This window comes from Fusarium solani (genome assembly GCF_023522795.1).
Source record: "Fusarium solani strain SB1 chromosome Unknown bctg00000003_1, whole genome shotgun sequence".
NCBI classification, from domain to species: Eukaryota; Fungi; Ascomycota; class Sordariomycetes; order Hypocreales; family Nectriaceae; genus Fusarium; species Fusarium solani.
In genome coordinates, this window is record NW_027072154.1 from 3,200,230 (window position 1) to 3,224,385 (window position 24,156).

Here is a 24,156-nt window from a genome sequence, read left to right on the forward strand (position 1 = left end):
GAAGAAGGCCGAGTCTCAGCCCAGACGGAGAGCCCCATTAGACCAGACCAAGAGTTGCCAGTCTCCCAGCGCGCCTCGGCAAGAAGCCGCCAGGAGACGAGAGCAAATCATACGAAACCAAGAGTATAGTGACGAGGAGCCACAAGGAGAATTCAAACACAACGCCAGTCTCCTCCGCATAGACCATCCCTTAACCAGCCATCCTTGCCAAATGTAATTTGTGAGGGAACGAGTCCTCTGAGCCCACGTCCCCCCCCCGTTCCCTGGTAAACCAAAACAGACCGAATACCCGTACGCCATCGCCGAAAGAAGGGCACAATGAATTTTTCACGAGTCCTCGTTGGATCCCGGGCCGCTGCCTGTCCGTAGAGCCGAGGACAGGCTGATGGCGATCTTCTTCGGGCCATTGCCACTGGTAGGGCCGGCGTTGAAGCTCTTGCGTCTGCGGAGGACGCCGTGAGATGTTCCCGAGCCGCTACCAACAGAGCCGCTGCTGTTGCGTCGCTTGTTGTGCAAGAGCTTCCCGAGCTCATCTTCGTCCTCATCCTCTTCGCGTCGGCGCTTTTCTGACAGTCGTTCCAACGGCGGTACAACTCCGAGGCTCGAGTCGATTGGTGACCCCACGGCGTCCGATGCCACATCGCTTTGGCTTTCTGATGCTTGGGGATCAACATTTTCGTCCGTCTCTTCATCGGATGCGTAATCCACGAGAGGTCTCGATGCGGTTGACCCGTTGGTCGAAGGGGCCTTCTCTGGGTCCTTGTTCTGTGAATCCTCCTCTTCTTCGGGGTCTGATGTTGCCCAGTACTCTTCTTGCTCCTGCTCAACATTGATTTGTTCCATCAATCTCGTCGGCTGTGGTCTCCTGCCTATCTCATCCTCACCCTCTAGGAAGTAATCCATGTTTGATGTATATCCCTGAGTTTGATCATATCGAAGAATGATGTCTCGGAACGTGGGCATGGAGCTCAAACCTAGCAGTCGCTCCCGGTAGTTCACTACAAGGTGCTTGATCAGATCTTTAACGTTCTCCTTCTTAATGAACTCGAAGAACTCCAGCGACGCGGAACCCAGGAGGTTGTCCCTGGGCATGGTTTCGATAAGCACATCGAGAATTGGTCCCAGCACTTGCTTTTCCGTCAGCTGCTTGATGTAGAATTCGTCCTGGAGTCCAATCAAAGAGCGGAAGAATCGGATAGCAACTATTATAGATTAGCATAGATTGAGAAACGGGCAATAGATATAGCGTACCCAGTCGCAAATACTTCTCGGGGCATTTGAGAAGTTGAGCAACTCGCTGAGCAATGTTGTTCGACATGACAAAAAACTTGCAGCGTAGATTATGCTGTCGGATAAAGAAACACAGGATCTCTATCAGATACGTAAACATGGACGCTTGTTGTACGGGGAAGCTCATGTCTGTCCGCTTCTCCAGGTCGAGCAATGGCTTGAACAGCCTCGGCGCAGATCGTTCATAAAATCGGTGCAGGAAGATGTCTTGCTGGGGGTCCAGGCTCCCTTGAGGACGCGGTCTCCCGCCAAAGTCGCCATTCGCCTTTGCAAAACTCTCAGCGTTCGGCATTTGCGCAGGTCCAGGGTCCAGGAGCACTTTGAGAGCTTCTGATATTTGCGACTTGACACCGAGGTCAACTTCCACCAATAAAAGATCAATCAGTGAGTCCGTCAGGGGTGGCTGATTCTCGTGCATCTGTCGGTAGAGCGTCTGGCGGATCATCTGGGGGTCGTGGTCGATGATGGAGATGAGAATATCCGTAGCGCCGACCCTCACTCCAACATCATGGTGTCGCAGTCCAAAGTGGATGACCTGCAAAAGGCCGTGGGCGATGAAGTTGTTGTACAAGGTCTGGCGGGCCGGTGGCTGAATGTTCTTTGCTATAGCACAACACTGCTGAATAAACAGGACCGCCTCTTTCTTCCTCTTCTGATCGTTGTTTGCAGTACTAAAGATACCAAACAGTTCGTTGAGGAACGCTGCATTCGCTTGCAGATGTTGGACAATGTCGACCTGGTTGAAAAAGATGAGGGAATTGAGTACCGAAAAGGTAGGGTCGTCGAGTATGCGCGCAAGGACGACATCCTTGAGGTACTGTAGCCGATATGTCTGATGGATCTTCCGACGGGTCTGCTCATCCTCGATCCGCACCACTTCCTTGTAGCGACCTTGATTTCCGAGCCAGTGACGATGATTAGCTTTATGGCTGGGGAAGTCTGGATCATACTCGAGGGCGCCGACGACACCCAGCACGCATTCGTCTGATACAGCATGCTCGATAATCGAAGTGTCGTTGAGGAGGATGACTGTCTTCATGATATTGCAGAGCCGGTGCAAGTCCTGGAGGCTCTCAAGATCTTCAGCCATCTCAACCATGGGGATGAGTTTGCCAATGTAATCCTCGGCCATGATGGCCTTTGCAAGCGCATCACGACCGTTAGCTGTCGTACTCATCATCCGCATGGTTGACTCAATCTCGCCAAGATTTCCGAGTTCGGCGGTGGGTAGGTTGATCGTGGGCGGGACATCGATAGCGAGATCGTCGGAGAGGCCATCGTCTAGACATTTGGCATCAGCAAAGTAATCCTCCTCGGATGAGGAGTAGGTCTGCATACCGGCGCCAGCAAGGTTGTGAAAGGTTTGCTGGACGCTGCTCACGAATCGCCTGAGGAAGAGTCAGTCGTCGGCCCTAATAAATGAGACACGGAACAAACCAAATCATGGAGCATCCTTCGGCTTCTTGAAAGCTGAGAGCCATATCCACGCCATTACTCGGCTCCTGCCATACGATGAGGGTATCTGCGAATCAAGTCAGACATATGACGTCTCCAGCGCAAATCGAGCATCAAGACGTGCCTTGCTGCTTCTGAAAGCCATCTTCTTTCTGGATCTTGGTCTCTAGTAGGAGGCGGTCGGGTTGGTCTTCGGATTCAACGATGACGCGCGGATCCTTGCGACCATCTTCGAGCTAGAGATCGCCTCAGTTAGCCACGCATCTCATGCGCAAAGAGAGAAAAAAGGCCAGGGCGGATGAAAGGACAGCGACATACAGTCTCGAAGCTCGCGCTGCAGAAGCCTGTGCCTCGGTCGAACCAGTCATTGTTACGAAGCTCGTAGACCTTGACGCGCTTCTTATCGGTGGGCTGATGAGGCACGGGCTGTGCCATCATCAAAGAATCGGGCTCCCCCTCGGCAGTGAGGTTCGTGTACGCAGCCAGATCCGGGGCAAGTTCGAGATGCTGTTGCAGGGACAGCTCCGAGGGTTCGTTGTGGCTCAGGATCGTAAGCGCCGCCACGGTTTCTCACGGTGCGCGCAGACACGGCGCGACAGTCGGCTTTGTCAGGAAGCGGAATGCCCTGAATGAGGATTGCGTCGTTGCGCTGCGGCGCGGTAATCAATTCTTTTCAACGTAGAGCGAGGGGCAGCCGTCAATGCGCCATGCAAGAGGGATGTTTTGAGAGCGAGGCGGCTGCGAGGGCCGGTGGATCGGGAGTGGAGAGGTTGGATGACTGGACTGGCGACACGCCACGGAGACGAACGGCGGGAAGGAGAGAGCGACGCCGGCGACTAAATGAAAGCGCGACGAACAGGCGACGACGACGGCGACAGCAGGTATCAAATTGCCGGGAGCGGCAGGGCGGAGGCCGAAGCGGAGATGCGGGTTGGGTTTGGCGATCGGGCTCCGATAAAAGTGAGGACTTTTGAGGCTGTCGAGGATTGCGGATGAGGTGGGCAATGCGCGTGACCAGGCTGCCAGATGGTGTTGGGTTTGGGCCTTGGGGCCTTTTCCTTTTGGAGGGGAGGGGGACCTTCCCCTTCGTCTTCCCTTCCATTTCCATGGGGGCGCGAAAAGCTCTTTGCAGCCACCGAAGCCACATGGTGTGAGGCTGGTGCCTGATTTTCATCCAATGGCAGCCGATAATGAGGCTCTGACGAGTGGAGGCCGGTTACGTGATTGTGGCTGGTGGTTTGCCACACCCCAACCAGAGTGAGGCTGGACCCCTTGATTGATAGCCACTCGATCTGCTCCAAAAAGAAAAGAATGGCCCCATCCCGTCCAATGCTCGTGTTTCTGCTCCATTCTTCTCCAGTTTCTCCAATGCCTGTTGTGACCCCTGGCCCTGTTATTTTGGTGATGCAGTCTACGCCATCATGCGGCGGCAGATAAGATGCTGAGTTAGCCGAAGGGGAATCCACGGGCAAAGCCGAAACCATGATTGTGGTTTACAGGCTGTATTGAACATGAACGATTGGCTCTTGTGACAAAACCAAAGGGCATTGCAGCAAGTTTGGCGGACATGCAGCTGTCCGCTGGTCCGTTTATTGTCATGGACGAATCGCCACTTGCACTTTGCTTGATGATCTCCATGGACGTCACGCGATTCCTGCACTTTCCAGCAGCAGGGTATTCGCGTCAACTCGAACAACGCGTCGTTGAATATGCAAGTCAGTCCTCAATTAAGGGTCTCTCACGACCCATGTGATGGCACGTGGTCAGGACAAGGTCATGAGTTCATTCTCCTCTAAGGGTACGTAATAGTAGATGATAAGAAGAATAAAATAGGAGACAAGGTATTGTCTTTCTTTATGATAGTTCTTTTATTATTTCAGTCTATGTTGTGTAAATTAGCTTGCAATATTTGATCAGAATTAGATGTTCTTTGCTATGATCTGTCGTTTCTTGACCCCTGTGACTTATGGTCGTTAGCTTCAGCAATTAAGTTGGTTAGGTATGACGCTACCCTGCAGGAACGTGTCGGCGATTTTGTGAGTCAATCTCGTTGATGACCTGGAGAAGGTTTACCTTGCACGTGCAAAATTTAGCCCACATTCTTGACACTCAGCTCTTGACTTTCTATCGCCTTGCTGCTAATCCAATGGCTGAGCTCGACGGAGCTTTGTGTTAGGAGCTCTGTTGGATGACAGAGTTCCGAGCACTTGTGGAACCCAGGTGACTAACGTGGGATGATGAAGATTCATTGCCTCGGTATGGAGGCTTCACCTGTGAGGTGAACAGTCACAAGCAAGCACTGTTTCTCGCTACAAGCTCGATGAATGCTGGATGGTACTAGTCACCTACACATGTGATCACCACCTATGAGTTATCGTGAGTTAGCCGCGGCATGGCGCTGTCGAACAACCACTCTGGTAGTTGCTAACGACTTCGACACACGTGATCGGTGAGCACCACTGAGACAAATGGTTGATGAGACATGTTGTCAAGATAGAGGGTTAGCAGTCTCGGCAGTAAACATGTCCCCGAACGTTGGCGGCCTCCGTCTTCGCCCTGTCCTCATCCCGTTTCTAAGCTATGATCCCGTGGCCTCAATAGCAACTACTCCACAATATGAATAGAAGAGCCTAGACACAGATACGCCACGGTCAACCGGCTTAGCCATCTTCATCATTTCAAGAGGGCGGTGAGATTCAGGCACAATGGATAACAGCCAAGGCGCGATCGATAACCACGACTGAGCCATCCCGTGACAAGCGTGCTCGCCAACGTCCCGGGAGGAAGCCAAGGCTACACGAATGAGTCTTGAGAGGTATAAAGGTCGTGACTCGGCCTGTCCGACGGACATCGCGACGAATCAAGAGCTGAATAGGTCAGCTGGGGGATTGCCGAGCCTTGCGTGGCACAGCAGCCGGCTCTGTTGACGTTGGTAGCCACCTCGGTGGAGGACAAAACAAGACACCAGTACACTGGGGTATTGACTTACCCTCGTCAAAGAGTTAGAATAAAAATGTGAAGAATTTATAAGATAATGGGCAAACCATTTTCTAAGATATTTGAAAACATAAGTGAATTTTTTTCTCTCTTTTTTTTACAATTATTTATACAATTTATGTATATTCCCTTCTTAGGAAAGTCATGTTGTTGATGAGTAGACAGCTTTGCTGTAATAGCGTCCCTGTTTTCTTGACCTGCCTGGTAGCCTTGACGGGCTCTCGGACAATTACAAAGGCCCCGGGCCACAGGCGGCTCCAGCTCTTCACCGCCGCTGCGGCTGTTGCTGCTGAATACGGAATGGCAGCTGTCCACGAGAGTTTGGAGCCCCCAAGTTCTAGGCCAAGACCCGGTTTTTGGGGATCTTGAATGGACAGGGTCTCGCAGCTTCGCTAACTCTTCCGGGAAGACGGGGGTTTTCTAAAAATTCTAGCGCCGATGAGATGCCTGATTGAGCTTGGGCGGCGGAGTGACAGGAGGTGGGGGGAATCTCGTGTCCTTTTCGATTCAGGGCCGTAACGAGACAATGCCCAGCATCCCGATGCTTCCGGTCATGAAGTCTCTAAAGGGTCCATGAAAATCACCCCTTTTTGACTTTTGTTTCCCTCTTTTTGTCAAGTCATAATCATGAAAACCTTTCAGGTCCGCCCTTGACGTCGTCGTGTGGCTTGACATGGGTGACACGCTTGGCGTAGATCGACCAGGGGGGCCTGGACTGTCAAACCTGTCACAGCACGGGAAGTTCCTGAATCGACAACCTCCCACCTCCTCAAGCAGTCCGCGGACAGCGACAGGGTTCCAAGTCAAGTCTGCAGCGCACGAACCATCCTGACGGTATTGAAACAGTAAAAGGCGTTTGCCGTCCAAGGCACAGGGACCGCAACAGTTGGGAACTGCCCTCTGACAGAGCCGATGTCGATCGGTGCGGGCGTCCGGAATAGATTAGTGCCACTGCATCGAGCCCTGTGAGCGTCGAGGCCCCTGGATGATTGACCCTGTGAGCTTCATCGTGAGGTCAGCCCTGGATTAAGAGAAACCGTTGAGGAAAGGATGTGTCGTATTCCCGCGTCAATTGACGTAGATGAGGCGTCTTGATGAGAGTCAAGCCTCTTCTCTGACGTGTAAGTGGTCTTACATGGGGGATGCTCCATGTCATGGAAGACATGGTGAAACGACGGCAGAGAATTCTACCTCCACAACCACGTACGGCACAAGACCATTCGTGTCTTGGCCATGCGAGTAGTCACAACGGCTGAACATGAATGAGTAAGTTAGCTAGCAAACTGCAAGTCATCTTCTCCCCAGAGACAGGCGAGCTGAGCTGACTTTGAACAAGACCCGCAAGGGGGGACAATACGACGGCGTAGGCGACAATAGCAGAGGCAATCGCTAAAAGAGGCCGGCCAAGCTCGTGACTTTTATTCTTTTGGCTTTTGTGGCGCTGGACTGCTGCCAGGGGACGGCGAGCGTGGATCGGTCGCGGCCCCAGCCACCACCACCACAAGCGACAATAACTACCAGATTCCCGGGACGCGAGATGGAGCACCCTACCAGAGGCGAACCTAGGCGAGACCTGGGTCCTGGGACCCGCGTCCGACAGGTCGTTGGCCTTGTAGTTGGGAATACAGTGGATACTGGGAGAGATCCAGGCCATTGCTGCTACGCACGTGGGTAGAGTCTTGATCGCGGAAGATGCCATGAACCCAGCACGGACGGCCGGGACTGACGATGTTTCTTTCTCTAACCGAGTCGCCTGTTTCGAACCAAGATGCAGTCTAGTAACGGATCCTTCAGCTTCCTTGATTCTCCCGCTGCGGATCCGTATTGCTCTTGATTCATGTCCCTCCTCCCTGCGTCAGACATGCGACACTGTGGCTCAACGCTCAACGTAGAATGCGTCCCCATTTGCTTCTCTTGCAGCTTCTACCATCTCACGGTCGTTTCACCACGAAACCCTAGTTTCCTATTCTGTTCATCGCTGACGGCATCAGAGACGAAACGAGTCTTCTGTGGCGCACGACTTTAACCGCCTCTGGATGTAGGGCTCTTGGCCATCGCGCAGTCTGGAACCTGGGTCAGGATCGGCCACTCCACGCCGTTGCGGGCCACCAACTTTCTGGGCTTGCTCGGCTTACTCACTCGACGCTGAGAGAGGCTTGCTCAACTTTGACGCCAGCTTCCAACGCATCCGGTTTTCTTTAGCGCCGCCGGGGCCCGAGGTTGTATCGTTCTGTGTTGGATGGAAGGTTTATATATATCCGTCTGCTACCTCGAGATGACGACCTCTCCTCCAGACCAGCAACACAAGACAATACAACACAACAATAACCAACAACAACACCAACACCAACTACAGCCTCTGCAACTGAGACAACCATTGCAACAACTGCAGCCACAGCTACAACTTCCAAACCAACAACATCTCATCCCTTCACCACCAACAACCACCACCATGTCTATCCTCAACCACATCAAGCGCGCCCGCGACCACAAGGAGACCGTTAAGGCCAAGGAGGTCGAGCAGCCCAAGACCACCAAGCCCACCCAGGCCTACCGTCACATCCCCACGCACGCCGCCTGCGACTCGGTGAGCAGCGGTCCCATGGGCTCTCGCCGCAACGACCGCTCCAAGGTTCGCGCTGAGAACCGCAAGCGCACCGCAAAGGCCGTGGCAGAGACCGTCGCCGAGAGCCACCACATCCAGATGAACTTTCCAGGCTCCACAACCTCTTCTCCCTTTGCTAGCAGCAGCAGCAGCGGTTCCTCCACTGCCACTTACCAGGCCAGCGAGGCCGACTTCTACGACGGCGATGTCAGCCCCATGAGCCGCTCGCCTGTGCAGAGCTTCGGCTTCCCTGCGCCCCCTACACGCAACTTCTACCAGCCCAGTGAGGCGGCTTACCCTCATCCTCTGTCTCTCAAGGGCAAGGAGGTTGTCCGGGGTCCGACATACGGCATGGCCTACTCGGTGTCTCCCGGTAAGGACTCGCTCCCCGAGCACTTCCAGACGGCGCTCATGATCTGATTGCATACTCCATAGGAGGCTTCATGCCCCTGGAGGGCTTAGCGGCCTCATGAAGAAAACAAACAAGAGCACGCCAGCCTGCAAAGGCACTCGGCGTACTGCTTCGGTCAGCGACCGAGCCGCGCTCTCGCAACCGCTGGCATTGAGCAGGACTCAAAAGCCGGACCAACCGAAACAAAGTCGCTTCTGAAGCATCTCGGCTGGAATTCGAAGCGTCGCTTAAATAGACGCCACACGAGACGGACCGCGGGAATCAATCTTGAACGACTCGGGACTAGAGCCAACATAGAATGGCCTCATTCTTCTTCTTCTTGTCTGTCATGTAATAATTAGACTTTTCTAGAACTAGACGATTCTGGTTTCTTCATCAGTTGTATTAGCAAGCAAGCGTCTTGAATGGCTCTGCCTGGCGCGGAATGAAATCAACGATAATTATCTTCAATGGATGCATGAAGAACTTATGGTGGATTAAAGATTAGAATTCAATGCGCCTCCCTAACCTGCAGGTCAGGACCCCTAAAATAACGACCCCCAAAATGAATGTCTCTATCCACTCTCTGACTGGCCCCCGTCCCTGGCCATCTACGTAATCGACAGGGACCTTCCATCTCGAGATCCAGCTTTCGTGGCCTCAGGAACAACAGAAGCAACTTGGGGTACGCGCAACCTCGTATCGTATCGCGGGCTTCATTTCTTTACACTTTGCATCATTTGCCCAGCTGGCGCGTTTCTCTCCTTACCTTTCCCTTTAACTTTTCACTTCTCGTGTCTGTACTTCCTAATGCGCCTACCCTGAATTTACAACATTCATTTCCCCCTCCGCATTCTGCTTCCGCAGAGTTGCTTACTCCTTCTCTCCAACCATGGCTGTCGCAACATCTCTCGAGCTGCCCGCCAAGTTCCTACGGCCTCTCTGGGCCTGGATTGAAGCTACACCAGTTCATGTTCTCGTCGTCCTCTTGATTGCGCTCATTGCGCTCGCCCTCCTTGCCGTATGCTACTGCCCCGCGCCCCGCGCATTGGGACCTGCTAAGCTGACCTCTTGAAGCTCTTCGCTCTCCTTCACCTCGTCGCGCCAAAGCCTCGTCCAGTCGTCGCGTCGGAAAAGAGATATATCACCAGCCATCCCGAGACCGGCCGTACACACCCTCTACCTCTACCCTGCTGGTACGACCGCTGGCTCGCTGAGCGCCAGGCCAGCGAGCAGCACATTCGACCCGCCGAGGCCTTCCCAACCCCGGACGCCGGCAGCATCGAACCCGCCGATGTGCGCCTCAGTGTTGTCTTCCCAGCATACAATGAGGAGGCCCGCGTAACCCCGACCCTCGAAGAAGCCGTCGCCTATCTTGACAAGCACTTTGGCCGTACTGCGCATGCCAAGACAGACGTCACCAGTCCGACGACCAAGCGACACGTGCGCAACGCCCCCAAGGAGGATCTCGGAGGTTACGAGATTTTGGTAGTCGATGATGGTAGCAGTGACAAGACGGTGGATGTTGTGCTCCAATTCGCCAAGGACAATGACCTCCATGGCATCTTGAGAGTCATCTCGCTGGAGAAGAACAGAGGCAAGGGCGGAGCTACCACACACGGATTCCGACATGTCAGGGGCGAGTACGTGCTATTCGCTGACGCAGATGGTGCATCGCGCTTCAGCGACGTCGGAAAGCTCATTGAAGGATGTGAAGAGGTCGTTGACGGATCGCACCGTGGTGTAGCTATCGGTAGCCGCGCCCATCTGGTCGGTAGTGAGGCTGTTGTCAAGGTAAATGCGACTTCTACTTCATCAAGAACAGATCTAACACTTTTTAGCGCTCGGCCCTGCGAAATTTCCTCATGCGATCCTTCCATCTCGTCCTCATGATCCTCACGCCCCCCGCGACATCGCGCATCCGCGATACCCAGTGCGGCTTCAAGCTGTTCTCGCGCGCTTCCCTCCCCCACATCATCCCATACATGCACACCGAGGGCTGGATTTTCGACATTGAGATGCTCATGCTTGCCGAGTCAGCTCCCGCCACCCCGGTCCTTGGTAGTGATGGTAGTGTTATCGGCACCAGCCCAGGCATCAAGGTTGCCGAGGTGCCCATTGAGTGGCACGAGGTCGGTGGAAGCAAGCTCAACGTCATCCAGGACAGCATCAAGATGGCTATCGGCCTTGCGGTGCTGAGGGCAAGCTGGATGATGGGTGTATACCGGAGGAGGTTGACATGATGGGGGTATTGGCAAGTAGATGGACGTAATGATGAATGTGTGCAAAATGGTCACATGAGCCACAAGTATATAGAAATAAAAGGCCTTATTTAGAACGAGGTCCCCTTCACGAGCGAGAACGGCATCATCAGGGACCAATGAGTAAAACAGATAAGACGCTGCTGCATTAAGATTACTTATAAATCTAGCCCCAGCCTCTCAGACTTGAGCCACAGCCAAATCTGAAGAGAAGTGTATATCTAACAGAAAGCCACACCCACGCTCAACAAACATCTCAGATGCTCAAATGTCTCATAACCGTGCAAGGCGGGGGGATCATATGTACAGAGGCCCTGGCCCTAGGTAGATAGGTAGGTAGGTATCTAGGGGAAACCCAAATCAACTTCCATGGCAAACAAAACCCAGCAATGCTCCTCAAACGCCGCAACTCGCACCATATGCTCCCTCTTTTTTCAGTTTCTACACGCCTTCCTTTTCATGCAGCAGCTTTCTTTCAAACATGCCAGACAGAATCTATAGCCGAGTTTACTGAAAGGTTTCCCGGTACATGATGGGGACGAAGACGATGCACGCCTTCCAGAGGATGAGGACGGCGTCGATGATGGCTAGAGGAGCCTTGAGGATTCCAAACACGCCGCAGCCGACGACGGAGCAGGCGTTGAGCCAGATGGCGAGGAAGGCAACGGAAAAGAAGTGGTAGGCGAGGATAAGGGGGCGCTGGAGGATGCCGGCGAGGAGGGCCACGGGACCGTCAGTTGTGCCGCGCTTGAAGTAGCTGAAGCAGCCGTATTGGAGGGCGCGCAGCTGGCGGTCGTTGGCGGCGAAGAGGGAGTAGAGGGCTTGGGCGAGGACGTTGATGATGCCCGTCAGGGGCTTGCGCCTCCAGTAGAGCTCATCAAGAGCTTTGTTGATGGCCTTGGGGTCGTCCAGGTTAGACACGCGGTCAGGGTGCAGCAGCTCGGCCAGAAGAACAACATCGTTGAAGGCAACGCTCATGCCACCGCCAGTGAGAGGGTGTCGCATGTTCATGGCATCGCCGAGGAGGATTGCGCCGTTGGAGCGCTGTTTCGTAGGAGGGAGCCAGCTGTTGGGCATGCTGCGGGGGATCTTGCCATCCTCGAGGGCCTTCTCAACGGAGGGTCGGACTGAGGGGGGCAGAGCAGGGAGGACAAAGTTGCGGATGTAGCCACGCACGCCGCCGTTCTCAGGCGAGGCCTCGGGGATTCCTTGGGGCACGTCGATGAGGGCGCGAGTCTCGTGAGTGCCAATCTGGTAGAGGAGGATAGGGAAGGCATTTCCGATAATGACATGGCCGTGTCCGGGCTCAGGGAGGTCGCAGTCGATAAGCTCGAGAGCGTAAAACTTGGAGCAAACCTTTGGCTTGGACTTGAGAATCTCCTTGCGCCACTTGGAGTCGTAGCCGTCGGCGATGATGGTCAACTGGCCAAAGTAATAGTCAGGCTCCTTGACGCCCGTCTCCTTGTTTGTGGTACGGCTCTCAACGCCGAGGATCTGATCAGACTGCTCGCCGCGCAGGGTCTTGACGACCTCGGTCTCGACAACAGTAATGTTCTCGTGGTTTATACACGAGTTGCGCAGGTTGGTGATGAAGCGACCGTGGTGGAAACTGCACCCGGCGGGCTTCTTGCCGCTCTTATTGTGGCCGCCCCAAGCATGTGTAACATTGTTCTTCTCGTCGAGACCGGGATAGGGGATGAGGACCTTTTCGCCATGGTAAAAGACCGTGTAGCCGTAGCAGGGCATGGCGTCGATGCCGTCGATGCAGTGCTTTAGACCAATCTTGTCGAGAGACTCGACACCGCCGGGCTGGAGCAGCTCGCCGACGATTCGGTCGGGCTCCTTGAGCCAGCGCTCGAGGAGGAGGACGGAGCGGCCCTGGTTCGCGAGAGCGTAGGCGATAGTGCAGCCAAAGACACCGGCGCCGACGACGACGACATCGGCTTCATGGTATTGCTCGCGACGGCGAGTCTGCGACTCGGCGGTTGTAAGTATCGCAGCCATGATTTCGAGGTGGGAGGCGGGAAACGATATTCGAGTCCTTTGTCAAGGAGACTGTTCGATTGGCGGTGGGGGGTCCCTTTTTATCAATCGCGAATCGGGGGGAGGGGAGGCGAGAAATTGGATGGGTTTTCGGATCGCCCCGAAATTAGGAGAAAGGTCGTAAGAGGATTACAAGCGAGAGAGAGGTAAAGAGTATCCGACGAGGAAGAGAAATGAGGCGTAAATAAAGAGGAAGAGGCAAGGTTAAAGGTAAAAAAGAGTCGGTGCCTTTTTTTGAAATTGGCCCCAAGAGGTATCTCCGAAGTAATTGAGATAAGTTGATGTCGGGGGTTGGGCAGTACCGTTCCGGATCAATGACGCTCTGAAGGAAGTACAACCAACGGGGGTGCACAATCGGATCACATCAATTGATGCAGGAATATGGGCAATTGAGCCGTTTTAAAACGTGCAAGAGGATCAAAGACATCAGCGACAACGGGACTCTCTCCCCCTCTCCTTTCCACCCGCAATTGGCCGGGCATACGCCGTTTATAGGGATCCTCTCTCTGCCAGAACTCCGTGGGATTGATGGCGGGCCTCTTCTGGCCTGTGATGATTCCTCCCCATGCCAGTCCAATTAGCCTATGAGCCGTCACTGATTCGCAGACTCTGCCCCATGACCGTCAGGGATCGGGGGGAAGCTCAGGCCAGGCCAGGGGACCTCAAGAAAGAAGAAGAAAACGAGACCCTGGAATGGCAGAGACTGATCATGCTGCGATCCTGGCTCGCGTTTCTCCTCCAGGGGCCATTCGCGCTGTAAGGGCCCTGTAACATCGTCACCCCGCGACGCTGTGCTTCCCCCAACACGTCCTTGACAAATCGCGCCACTGCCCTGACCGCCTAGAGACCAACCAATCAAAGTCCCCGACCACTGCCGCAAATGGTTCGATGAGAAGAGAGGACACCGCCAGGTTCCGGCTGGCAAGCATGTGAAAGTTGAGGTTGGAGATGCACCAGCTGGACCAGCCCAGAAATCGTACGTGGTTCAACGGCACAGGGCAAATTTGCTTCTGCCGGGTCCCGGTATCATTTCGTCGTCGGCAGTCCAGTAAACAGGCGCCAGTTTTTGGGCACTTTGAGAGCTTGCGAATTGGTCGTCTTGTGTCCAATCAGTTTTGGGCTGATGACACTTTCGCGTACTCGCTCACGATGACTACACGAATACGCGCGGGCGGCATTGAGTTGGTTTCAACAGCGTTTGTTGAGGTCGATCCGCTTGCGAAGGATTCACATGTGAAATCCCACTCTGCTTGATATTTCCTAGTCCAAGAATTGAAGGCACAAGACCACTTTAGCCTCATTGTTGGTCTCATCTCATCCACCCACCCACTCATCCATGATATTCACACGGAACAAGCTAGTCCAGCAACTCTTTTACTTCATTTCATTTCATTTCGCTTTTATACAAATGGTAATATGTAGGAGTTACACTTGTAATAAAGTAGTCTCAGACCATGAGAAAAATCTGGGCTCGTCAACATAGATACCCAGGAAAACGCCCTCTAGTGGCATGCGCCATGACGGCACGAGCTCTAAATGTCTTCTCAAAACCATGCACCAGCCATGCTTTGTCTCTCCAAATACGCCTGTTCCTGCTCGCTCATCTCAGGGGATGGCGTCCTCTCTCTTCTTGGCCTCGATCGCTGTTCCGTTCGAGGGTCCTTGGCTCCATTGCTCCTAGCCAGTCCATCATCTTCCTGCCTTGTTTCTTCAGGCTGTATTGTTGTCTCTCGTGAAGTCGTTGCATCCCGGACGATGCTCCTCTTGGTCTTGGGCGTTTGACGTTCCACTTGAGCATCTGGGAAGAACCCCCCGTCAAATGCTGGTGGCTGCTCCACCATCCCGAATACACTCACAACCTCCTTCTTTAGTGTCTCCCTCTCTTGTCGATTTGTTGCCCGTAATGACTTGATGTGTTGCAGCGCATCATCGAGGCAAAGCAAGGCTTCCTCGCGCTCTGTGTTGACAGCGCCATCCCTCGCCGTCCTCCCGGCTATCGTCTTGATTGCCAGCTTGATTGACTCCTTGCATTCCTTACTGGCCTGCCACCAGTCCGACTTTGACGTGAAGGAAGTAACTAGTGATTGGAGGTCCTCGTACCGCCTCTGACCTGTGTAGGCATAGACGAGGCTGGAAAAGTTGAACTTGTTGTATGCCAATTCGCCCATGCCGTTCGTTTCTGCCGCAATCTCGCACACCTTGATCGCAGCCTCCTGCCTGCCCTTTTGCATCAGGACCCGTACGGCCTTGTTGTAAACACTGTCGTGAACGCGTTGCCCCTTGCTTAGAGTCTCTTGAAGCAAGTTGCCCACATCATCACCGCACTCAAGTCGTGAGACCAGCATTGGTACCAAAGCTCCGCTGATGTCATGCTTCTCTTCGTGCGCCTTGCTGATCAGCTCAGATGCAGTGCGAGAATGGGGTCCTTCCAGATGAATGTTAGCAACTACAGCCAGTCGAAGACAGCGTGCTGAACACCCAAGGCCCTTGTCGACAGCCTCTTGATACGTGTTGTAGACACGGCCCCATTCTTCCTGCAGTGCCAGTGTGTTCATGTATTTGAACACTGTCCGTTCGAAGATCGGGATCGAGTCACCTCCACAGTCGGGTAATGTTGATACAATGGCATAGCCATCTCCCTGTTCACCAGGCAAGGGCATGTGCAAGTCGTGCAAGGCGCCGTTGGCCTTGTACCTGGCTAGAAGGGGGTCGTGCAGCCAAGGCATAGAGGTTTGTAGGTCCTTCAACATGTGCAGCAAGTCCGCACGAGCCAGGTTCCAATATTTGCAGCTTTTGTCGGCAACCTCGTTGAAGAAGATTTGATCCATCTCTAGCCCACCATCCTGGCAGAACTCAAGCCAAGCGACCAACGCCTTGAGATCGCGATTCCGTCCGTGCCTGTCAAGAACTGCAAAGGCAAGAGTTTTGCTCAAAGCCATCCGATGAACTGAGATAAGATCCCGCACAAAGATATCAATCTCTGCTGGTGAGTGGTCCTGACAATAGATTCTGGTCAACCATGAGAGGACGTTCTGGAACGCAGGTGAGGGCTTGTCCTTGTTGAAAAAAGTATCCAGTCGACTCCAAACTATGTCCCATAGACCCAACTCAGCATCTCGTACAATGAATCGGCCTCGAAGCTTAACGTCGGCCTCGGCCAGCTTGGGTTTCAACTCTTGGAGGTGCGCCAGTCCTTCGGCCGCTGTCGTATCGTCTCCGGCATCCAGGGCAATAAGAGTGAGTCTGCGTCTGATGGCGTACTGCCTGGTGGCCGTAAAAGTAGACATCCCACACTCTTGCAGTGTGCCGTAGATCTCCTTGACTCGGCTAAAGTCCTTGGTCGTCTTCCAGTAATGAGTGAGAAAACCGGTTACCCACTCGTTCCGATATTTGTATGAAGCTCCCTCTAATCTTTGATCTTGGAGTCGAGAAAACTCCTTGACAAGGTGCCGAACACCTTCCTTGTCGCCAGTTTGTAGAAGGCGATCCATGAATGGGACAGCGAGGAGGTAAAGATCTTTGCAAACAGGACTAATCGTATCCAAGATAAGGGGCACATTGCTGTACTCCTGGGAGCTTGCTGTGGACTGAAGAAGACGAATGCCCCTCGAGAAGACGGCCTGAGGCTCCCCAGCCCCTGATGTTATCAACTCTTGCAACTTTCTGGCACACTTCTCCTGCTGCTCAACAATCTGACCGCGGGCGAATGCTAGGGGATCCAATTTGGCGAGGAGAGCGTCCAAATCCCGGAAAGGGCCATCCAAGGATTTACTGGAAAGCTTATGTGTAGTCCCTTCAGCCTTCGCATCTTGGCTCAGTGAGGGCGGTTTTACACTGGCTGCCTCGGATGATACATGCTGATGAACGGCGTCCAGGTTGTTCAGTTCCTGGACTCGACGGGCGTTTGGTGTCCTTGGTTTCCATCCCGAATGTGCCAGTTTAGTGTTTGAAAGACTGTCGTCGGCAGAAATCTTCAAGAGGGGAGGGATTCGGGTAAAGGAGCTGATATCCGATATCCTTGAGGATTCTTTTCGAGACACATCCCACTCGTCCCATCTGGTTTGACGCGCCTGGGCCGTATTGCCATCCTGGTTCAGTGTCGTCTTGAACCCATCAATTGACTCAACCTCCTTTGATTCCAACACATCATTCTTCGGGCTGTCAATTCGGCGCCTTCGACGACGAACTGAGTTTTTGGGTGCCGGCACAGGGTTGAAATCATGGGCAATCTCAACTGGAAAGGCTTCCCGTCGGCCGTAGCTCTCAGCCAATGCAGCCGAATTGTGATGTACCCGGGCTGTATGAAGCTTCTTGGCGTTGTCTATGGCGGCTCGAGCAATATTCAGGCGTCGACGTCGTTCTTCGGCGAGGATAATGACGGAGCAGGACGTCGTCAGGAGCACGCCGCGGAGAGCGTTGATGGCAGCCCTGGAGGGGGCGGGGTTCGGAGACGCCATATTAGGCGGTCGTCATCTTGAGTCGGACCAGTACTGCCTAACTCCGGCTTCACAGGTCCGTATGCGCGTTCGTTGGAGGGCAATTCGTCTCGTCGGATGTCGCTCAAGATTATTCTTGTGGTGTGATCCACAGGTACCGGTTCTGGGCGACATTGAAGCACTGGGCAGATCGTGACCAATGGAATGACCTCGGGGGGACGGAAGTTGTGTTACCCCGTTGAGCAAGCCTCACGGGCCAACATTGCCCGATCACGTGACACATATCATGCATTAGCTAAGCCGATTTGCAACGACAGCTGCAAGCTGCTTGCCTTAACGCCGTTAACTCCAGCTTCAGCCCATGATGCTTCATTAAAACGTCCAAATGTGGAATGCGAAACCGGGGATAGTGGCCTTGCAATGAGAAGGTCCCCGCTGTTGGTTGATACGATGCAGCCAGTCTACCCGCTTAACCTCATCCACAAAGAGGGGTGGATGGTTGGTACCTATCCTTCGTAAAGCCTCATTAGACGGAGTATTGGATCTCTTTGTTTTCTTCTATCATTCCAATATTGCGGCAAAATATCATAATCTAAGGTATAGGAGAGCTCCAATTAGAGCCTCCAAATTACTTGTTTAATTCTTATGATAAAATGTAGGCAAATCACGAACGTGCAAGCAAGTGGATGTGTTTCCTCTCCTCCCAAAGTCAAAGCGTGATGGCTCGGCGAGATATTCAGCCCGCCATCCGGAACCTGGTCATGACTGGGGCGAAACCACCTTTCCATGGCGTCACTATTGGCCGCGGATAGTGTCAAACGAAACTTCGGGACAACCTGGAGCAACCTGTTGTTGGCCCAGCTTGCCTTGGCTTCGGAGTTTAGAGGAATCACGGATAGGATTTAGACAAACGAGGGATGCCTTGAGAAGTTTAAATACTGCGGGGTGGTTGCAAACGAATCCAATGCCGATATCACAAACCAAACGATTTGTATCCCACGTCTCATCCGATCGATCCTTTCTCCAAAAACGGCCAGTGCTATCGGTATAAGTACTGCACCTGCCCTCAGTGATTCACCGACGACACTTCGACTGAATCCAATCCTCGAAAGCCTCGAGATTGTCTCTTCCCCTCTCCAAATCAACCTTCGTTAAAATCAATCACCATGGCTCTTCCTATGGCACCACCCCCAAGAGCCCCTTGGGCCACTACCGACTCTTATCGCCGTCGGCCGCAGTGCGAGTCTCCCCCCTCTGTCTGGGCACCATGAACTTTGGAAATGCCTGGTAAGTTATAGCTAGCGAGTACAAGCCCTCGGCTATTGACTCTCTTGCAGGAAGGACTACATGGGAGAATGCGATCAGTCGACTACCGAGGCGATTCTTGACTTTTTCTATGAACAGGTATGAACCCAGCATGCCCCTCACGCAATATCGACATACTCACATGATGAAGGGAGGAAACTTTCTTGACACCGCCAACAACTACCATTTCCAGGAGTCTGAGAAATGGCTGGGAGAGTGGATGAAGAAGCGCGGAGTCCGCGATGAGATGGGTTTGTTGCACATGGGCTCATATTGACAGACAGCTTGCTGACTTTGTTCCTAGTCGTCGCCACCAAGTATACGACCAACTTCCGGTCTGGTCCTAAGGGTACCAACGTCATGGCCAACTTCACCGGCAACGGTACCAAGAGTCTCGTCACTTCAGTCAACAACAGTCTGAAGAACCTTCAAACCGACTACATCGACCTGGTAGGCTGCTCACAACGAGAATGCGAGTATCAAATATTAACTGTGTGATAGCTCTATGTTCATTGGTGGGACTACAGCACCAGCATCCCTGAGTTGATGCAGTCTCTTAACCAACTGGTTATTTCTGGCAAAGTTTTGTACCTGGGCATCAGTGACACCCCAGCCTGGGTCGTGAGGTGAGTCGACGGCTCCTCGTCAAGACGCAATTGCTTACCCCTTTGCAGCAAGGCGAATGAGTACGCTCGCAACAACGGCCTACGCCAGTTCTCAGTGTACCAAGGTCGCTGGTCCGCGGCTTCTCGTGACTTTGAGCGAGAAATCATCCCCATGTGCAGAGCTGAAGGCATGGGAATCGCCCCTTGGGGTGCCCTCGGTGGCGGCAAGTTCAAGACCGAGGAACAGCGCAAGGCCCAGGAAGGGCGAAAGGTGGAGGCCAGTCAAGGAGAGATCAAGACCAGTCAGGTGCTGGAATCGATCGCTGACCGTAAGAACTCGCTCATCACCAGCGTTGCCCTTGCATATGTGATGCACAAGACACCCTACGTCTTCCCAATCGTGGGTGGCAGAAAGGTTGAGCATCTCAGGGGCAACATTGAGGCTCTCACTCTCGAACTCACCGAAGAGGACATCAACGAGATCGACAGTGCCGTCGAATTCGATCCGGGCTTTCCCCACAACTTCCTCCACCGTCCCGGACAGGTGATTGGAGGCCAGGATGTTTGGCTGCTCAAGATGGGCGGCACGTTCGACAACGTCCCTACGCCTAAGGTGAGAGATCCTAGTCACTAGATTGATAGAATTCCTTGTTAACCAATATCTAGCCTATCTCTCCAGCCAAGCGAGGGGAGTAGAGTGCCCGTCTTAAGGCACCTTTTTGGAGATGGGTACCGTCCCGATCAATGCTGCCAACATGGCGAGAAAGGAGCGGTGTTTGGGCGAGGAATGTTTGGTAAAGGCCAAGCACAGCACAGAAAATGAGGCCACAACATGTCCACAAAAGGGGGCTCGATGGAGGACGACGAATGATGGACGTCGGTGGAGGATGGCAAAGGACGGTAAAAAATCCCATCTCACTTGCCACGAATTCTTTTGAGAAGTAGCTCTCAGCTGCTTTTTAATACAACTATTGAGAATTAATTATCTCATGATCAGTACCAATAACTTGGCCATCAAGTCCTTGGTGGACTTATTCTCCGAAGTCATCTTCAAGTGTCCGGGAAGGAAAGCACGGGATAGAAGCCCCTTCCTTCAAGGAAGATTGGAACGCTCTTGCCGACGACACCCAGGAATCTTGAAACTCGGCCTTTAACACTCTTCAATGCATGTTCTTCAATTTTCCAACGCCTATTGTTCTTCCAAGTTGACGCACTCCGTCTCGTTGATATTCTGTCGACCATCATGGATGAGGAAACGTTGTCGGAAGTGAACGAGCAGACCGGTTGTGTGCCAGAGACGCCGAAAAGAGCCTTCCACCTAGACGATGAGCAGCGCCAGTGGATGCTGAGTATTGTCCCCAGCCCTTGCGTGCGAGAGTTGGACGAGGACGACGAGCTCGGCGAAGTCGACGCCGTGAAATCGACTCAAGATGAGTTTGCTTCCGTTCGATGGTACGTTCGACCGAGGCGCTACGAACAATACGCTAACCCATTGCTCACGTAGTATTCCAGAGACCCCGCCTCCTAGCAACTCGACTACCTTGGAAGCTATGGCAAGAATAGGGGAAGAAGGAGAGAATTTAGGTGTGGACGGGCGAGTGATCGCGAGCAAACACCGGCGGACCAAGAGAAAGAGGGTGGAAGCGATCCTCTCCAGCGAAGAAGACGAATCAACGACGTCCGAGAGTCTGGCAAGTATGTGATCCATACGTACGCTTCCTGAGCCCCAGATCTAACATGTGGCAGACTACCTCAAGGCTGAAGAGAAAGAAGTCACGCAGAACGCTTCCCCCAGGAGACAGCAAACACATCCTCCAGAGTCTTGTCATGAAACGAAATTGAAGCCTCTACCCCGTGGAGCCCCTCGTATCGTCGAAAAGAAGGGGAGGTACACGATCCACAGAGGCATCCGCATTCAAGACTACAAGGTCCCGAGTCCCGATTCTTCATATCTTCCACCGCCCAGTAGCCCCGAGTTCCAGTGTCGCGATGGCTTTGATGCGAACGAGGCATCGCTCGGATACCCTCGGCCAATGAACTCACGAGTGCAGGAAATCGGAGACTTGGAGACAACGTCACTAGATCCAGATCACACAATGCCTGGGAGAGGAGGGAATCAACTGAGCAGGAGCCCATCACTCGGAACAGCAGGAGAGGGATGAATCTGTATCAAATCTGATTAGTTCCTGTACTTATCACGACCAAGCAAGGAAGGCGTCCAAATACTCACAAGTGTAATGCCAGTCCGTACAGGGTATCTAAATGGCACACCCCCTAGGTTTAAGACTACCTTCAATTACAAGCAAACGAAGCTCTGTACTCGCCCCAACGCCTTTTCATATGAGATCGCCCTCCATTTGACATTGTCCGTCTATTTAGCTCCCTTGCCCTTGGCCTCATTCTCTCCAAGCTCACGGATCAGAACCGCTGTCTGGCCCGCTCCGTTGTAGTCCTCCTGGCCAGTCTCGAAGCCTGGGCACACGCCAACAGCGAGATACTTGCCGTCGCTCGAGAAAGCAAGGGCAGCAACGCTGTTGGGAAACTTTTGGTACTGTTTTAGTCGACGCTTGGCCTCAGCATCCCACAGCGCAGCGGTTCCGTCACCACCACCAGAGGCAAAGGTTCCGTGAACCGGGTGGAAAGCTAGCGCGTTGACGGGATACACGATATCGCCGTCTCCGTCGGGCGCTGCCTGCCTATGACACTTGAAAGCGTACTTGCGCGCCTGCGACTCAGCAGTGTCCTCGAACCACTCGACCGCAACTCGGCCCTCAATACTACTAGTAGCGTATCCGGCGTCATTGGGCATGCAAGATACCGCCCGCGTAAGATATCGAAGTGAAGATTCCCGCTGCTGCCATGGCTGAAGATCTGTCGACCCGGTCACGAACAGATCGGCAATGGTCTTGAGGTCGTAAATATTGATTACTCGGCCAGCCATCGCAACGACGACCTTGGTCGGGCTGGCTGCCAGGGCATGGGGCTTTCCGGGGAGGGAGACTCGGATGGGGGCGCTCGAGGGGTCGGCAAGGTTGTGAAGGTTGAGACTGCAATCCCATGACGCAGAGACGAGAATGGCTGATCGCAAGTTAGCTTGAGTCGAGCTGAGGCGGGAATGTGACTTACAATGCGTCGGGCTGTATGCTACACAGCGGACTGGCGCAGCATGCTTGCTCAGCTCAGTCTTTTCGCCAGTCTCCAAGTTGATCCTGTTCACTCCAATCAGCTCTTCATCCCGATGCGCGCCCAGTCGCAATCCACCCACCTGTTTACAACCCAGTCCATGCCAGCAGTAAAGGCTTCATTGTCGCTAGCGCCGAAACAGACATCCAGGACAGGCGCTCGGTGCTCGTACGTGTTGACGAGGGTCGCTTCTCCCGCTCCGCCCGCGATATCATAACAGTAAACCTTCTTGTCCCACGACGAGACGAGGAGCTTGGTTCCAGAGGACGGCGCGAAGGCGATTGACGACACGGCGTCGCCCGGGGCCGGGGAGAGTTCGTACTGGGTCGCTAAAGCTTTGTTAGACATGCCTTGGGCTAATTTCGCGATGTAGGCGCGTAAAACTTACCGGGAGCCATGTTTGTTTGCGCTCTTGACGACACACTGGATGTTGGGGTTTGGAGCTTGGAGAGTGCCTGGACTGTTTTGAAGCTCGGGTGGACTTCGGGCCGCTGGTTGATGGTACCTGCAGGGGGTCACACCACATGAACTTGATGCGGAACGAGAGATGAGAAACACCATGAATGAGGTTTCATGATGAAACCAATTAAATGGAATATTTTGATTTGAAAGGTCCTTGGTTATTTTACATTGTACACGTCTATAAGTTTGCCGTATCTTACACCGTTTATATGCCACATGATCTTGAGAGTCCATCTCACTCGAGCGGCCGCTCATGCTCCCACCATCGAATTGGGCCAAACTTGCGGAACGGAAAGACAATGTGCGTGACCCTCCCCGTGAGAAGCTGCTTCGACACGGGCCCATAAGTGTTGCTGTCCAGGCTCGACCCAGGTGGTCCATCACCCTCCACCCAAACATGGCCCTGCGGTACTCGCACCGTCGGCAGTGGATGCGGCGCTTTTGTCCTGACCACGTCGTTTTCGAGGGCCACGACTCGCTTGACTGCGATGACCTCGGGGTGAAGCGGGCTCCTTTCAAGCGGAAAGTCAGCTCAAATCTTTTTATTTTCCTTTGAAATTATGCAGATCAATAGCCCTACCGCAGCGTCACAACCATGCCCCTCTCGATGCCCTCGTGCGGCGACCACTTCCAGTTCAGGATCACGTCCCTCCGCAGCGTCGAGTCCTTGTCGTCGTTTATGAGCGGGTACATGGACGCGCCGTCGACGACCGTCAGCTCGGCGACATGTAGGTTGAACATGGCGATGACGGGGATCCAGGTTGCGAGGCCGAACAGCTTCCAGGTGGTTGACCCGACGACTCCCCCGCCTCCGCCTTTGAACCGTGCCCAGGCTGAGCCGAGAGCCATTTTGGTCGCCCTCTTTTATCTCTGGGTTTGGGGGTTAGAGATATTCGACATTTCTCTGCGAAACAAAGAAACGTCGTGGTGCTGGCTTAGAAATTCAATGTCATGGGTCGAGTTGAGGTTGCAAGTATAGAAATTCCCAGGCCTGGGCGTCTAAGCCCTTCTCGGCTAGCGCCAGCCGCAATCAACCTTTCCAGACGAGAGCCTCCTGAATCCTCACAACCAACGTCACCTTCAGATGGATGCCTTCACATTACGGGGTCATATCTTTCATTTT

General features: G+C 53.5%; 10 protein-coding genes across 10 annotated transcripts; 4 read left to right on the forward strand and 6 right to left on the reverse strand.

Moving 5' to 3' along the window:
• Positions 1-327: 327 nt before the first annotated feature.
• MRS44_006558 (uncharacterized protein) lies at positions 328-2,771 on the reverse strand (the record flags this gene model as incomplete). Its single annotated transcript, XM_065621810.1, has 3 exons — positions 328-1,202; positions 1,252-2,678; positions 2,728-2,771. The coding sequence occupies 3 exons, from the start codon at positions 2,769-2,771 to the stop codon at positions 328-330; spliced, it is 2,346 nt and encodes a 781-aa protein (XP_065477882.1).
• Positions 2,772-2,858: 87 nt separating this feature from the next.
• MRS44_006559 (uncharacterized protein) lies at positions 2,859-4,229 on the reverse strand (the record flags this gene model as incomplete). The annotated part of the gene is made up of 4 exons (XM_065621811.1): positions 2,859-2,981; positions 3,064-3,252; positions 3,320-3,414; positions 3,761-4,229. The coding sequence occupies 4 exons, from the start codon at positions 4,227-4,229 to the stop codon at positions 2,859-2,861; spliced, it is 876 nt and encodes a 291-aa protein (XP_065477883.1).
• A 3,788-nt stretch (positions 4,230-8,017) lies between these two features.
• Positions 8,018-8,767, forward strand: MRS44_006560 (uncharacterized protein; the record flags this gene model as incomplete). The annotated part of the gene is made up of 1 exon (XM_046273335.2): positions 8,018-8,767. The coding sequence occupies one exon, from the start codon at positions 8,018-8,020 to the stop codon at positions 8,765-8,767; it is 750 nt and encodes a 249-aa protein (XP_046139835.2).
• An 863-nt stretch (positions 8,768-9,630) lies between these two features.
• On the forward strand, positions 9,631-10,981 carry MRS44_006561 (uncharacterized protein; the record flags this gene model as incomplete). Its single annotated transcript, XM_046283778.2, has 3 exons — positions 9,631-9,759; positions 9,816-10,532; positions 10,580-10,981. The coding sequence occupies 3 exons, from the start codon at positions 9,631-9,633 to the stop codon at positions 10,979-10,981; spliced, it is 1,248 nt and encodes a 415-aa protein (XP_046139834.1).
• A 525-nt stretch (positions 10,982-11,506) lies between these two features.
• Positions 11,507-13,003, reverse strand: MRS44_006562 (uncharacterized protein; the record flags this gene model as incomplete). The annotated part of the gene is made up of 1 exon (XM_046284394.2): positions 11,507-13,003. One exon carries the CDS (start codon positions 13,001-13,003, stop codon positions 11,507-11,509), a length of 1,497 nt encoding a protein of 498 aa, XP_046139833.1.
• Positions 13,004-14,586: 1,583 nt separating this feature from the next.
• MRS44_006563 (uncharacterized protein) lies at positions 14,587-17,499 on the reverse strand (the record flags this gene model as incomplete). The annotated part of the gene is made up of 1 exon (XM_046274581.2): positions 14,587-17,499. The coding sequence occupies one exon, from the start codon at positions 17,497-17,499 to the stop codon at positions 14,587-14,589; it is 2,913 nt and encodes a 970-aa protein (XP_046139832.2).
• A 1,246-nt stretch (positions 17,500-18,745) lies between these two features.
• Positions 18,746-20,084, forward strand: MRS44_006564 (uncharacterized protein; the record flags this gene model as incomplete). The annotated part of the gene is made up of 7 exons (XM_046274580.2): positions 18,746-18,765; positions 18,816-18,882; positions 18,935-19,034; positions 19,088-19,233; positions 19,285-19,409; positions 19,458-20,001; positions 20,055-20,084. 7 exons carry the CDS (start codon positions 18,746-18,748, stop codon positions 20,082-20,084), a joined length of 1,032 nt encoding a protein of 343 aa, XP_046139831.2.
• Positions 20,085-20,631: 547 nt separating this feature from the next.
• MRS44_006565 (uncharacterized protein) lies at positions 20,632-21,550 on the forward strand (the record flags this gene model as incomplete). Its single annotated transcript, XM_065621812.1, has 3 exons — positions 20,632-20,840; positions 20,893-21,083; positions 21,135-21,550. 3 exons carry the CDS (start codon positions 20,632-20,634, stop codon positions 21,548-21,550), a joined length of 816 nt encoding a protein of 271 aa, XP_065477884.1.
• A 209-nt stretch (positions 21,551-21,759) lies between these two features.
• MRS44_006566 (uncharacterized protein) lies at positions 21,760-22,969 on the reverse strand (the record flags this gene model as incomplete). Its single annotated transcript, XM_046284201.2, has 4 exons — positions 21,760-22,466; positions 22,515-22,597; positions 22,654-22,900; positions 22,960-22,969. The coding sequence occupies 4 exons, from the start codon at positions 22,967-22,969 to the stop codon at positions 21,760-21,762; spliced, it is 1,047 nt and encodes a 348-aa protein (XP_046139829.1).
• A 299-nt stretch (positions 22,970-23,268) lies between these two features.
• On the reverse strand, positions 23,269-23,882 carry MRS44_006567 (uncharacterized protein; the record flags this gene model as incomplete). The annotated part of the gene is made up of 2 exons (XM_046274579.2): positions 23,269-23,545; positions 23,614-23,882. The coding sequence occupies 2 exons, from the start codon at positions 23,880-23,882 to the stop codon at positions 23,269-23,271; spliced, it is 546 nt and encodes a 181-aa protein (XP_046139828.1).
• Between the last annotated feature and the right edge of the window lie 274 nt (positions 23,883-24,156).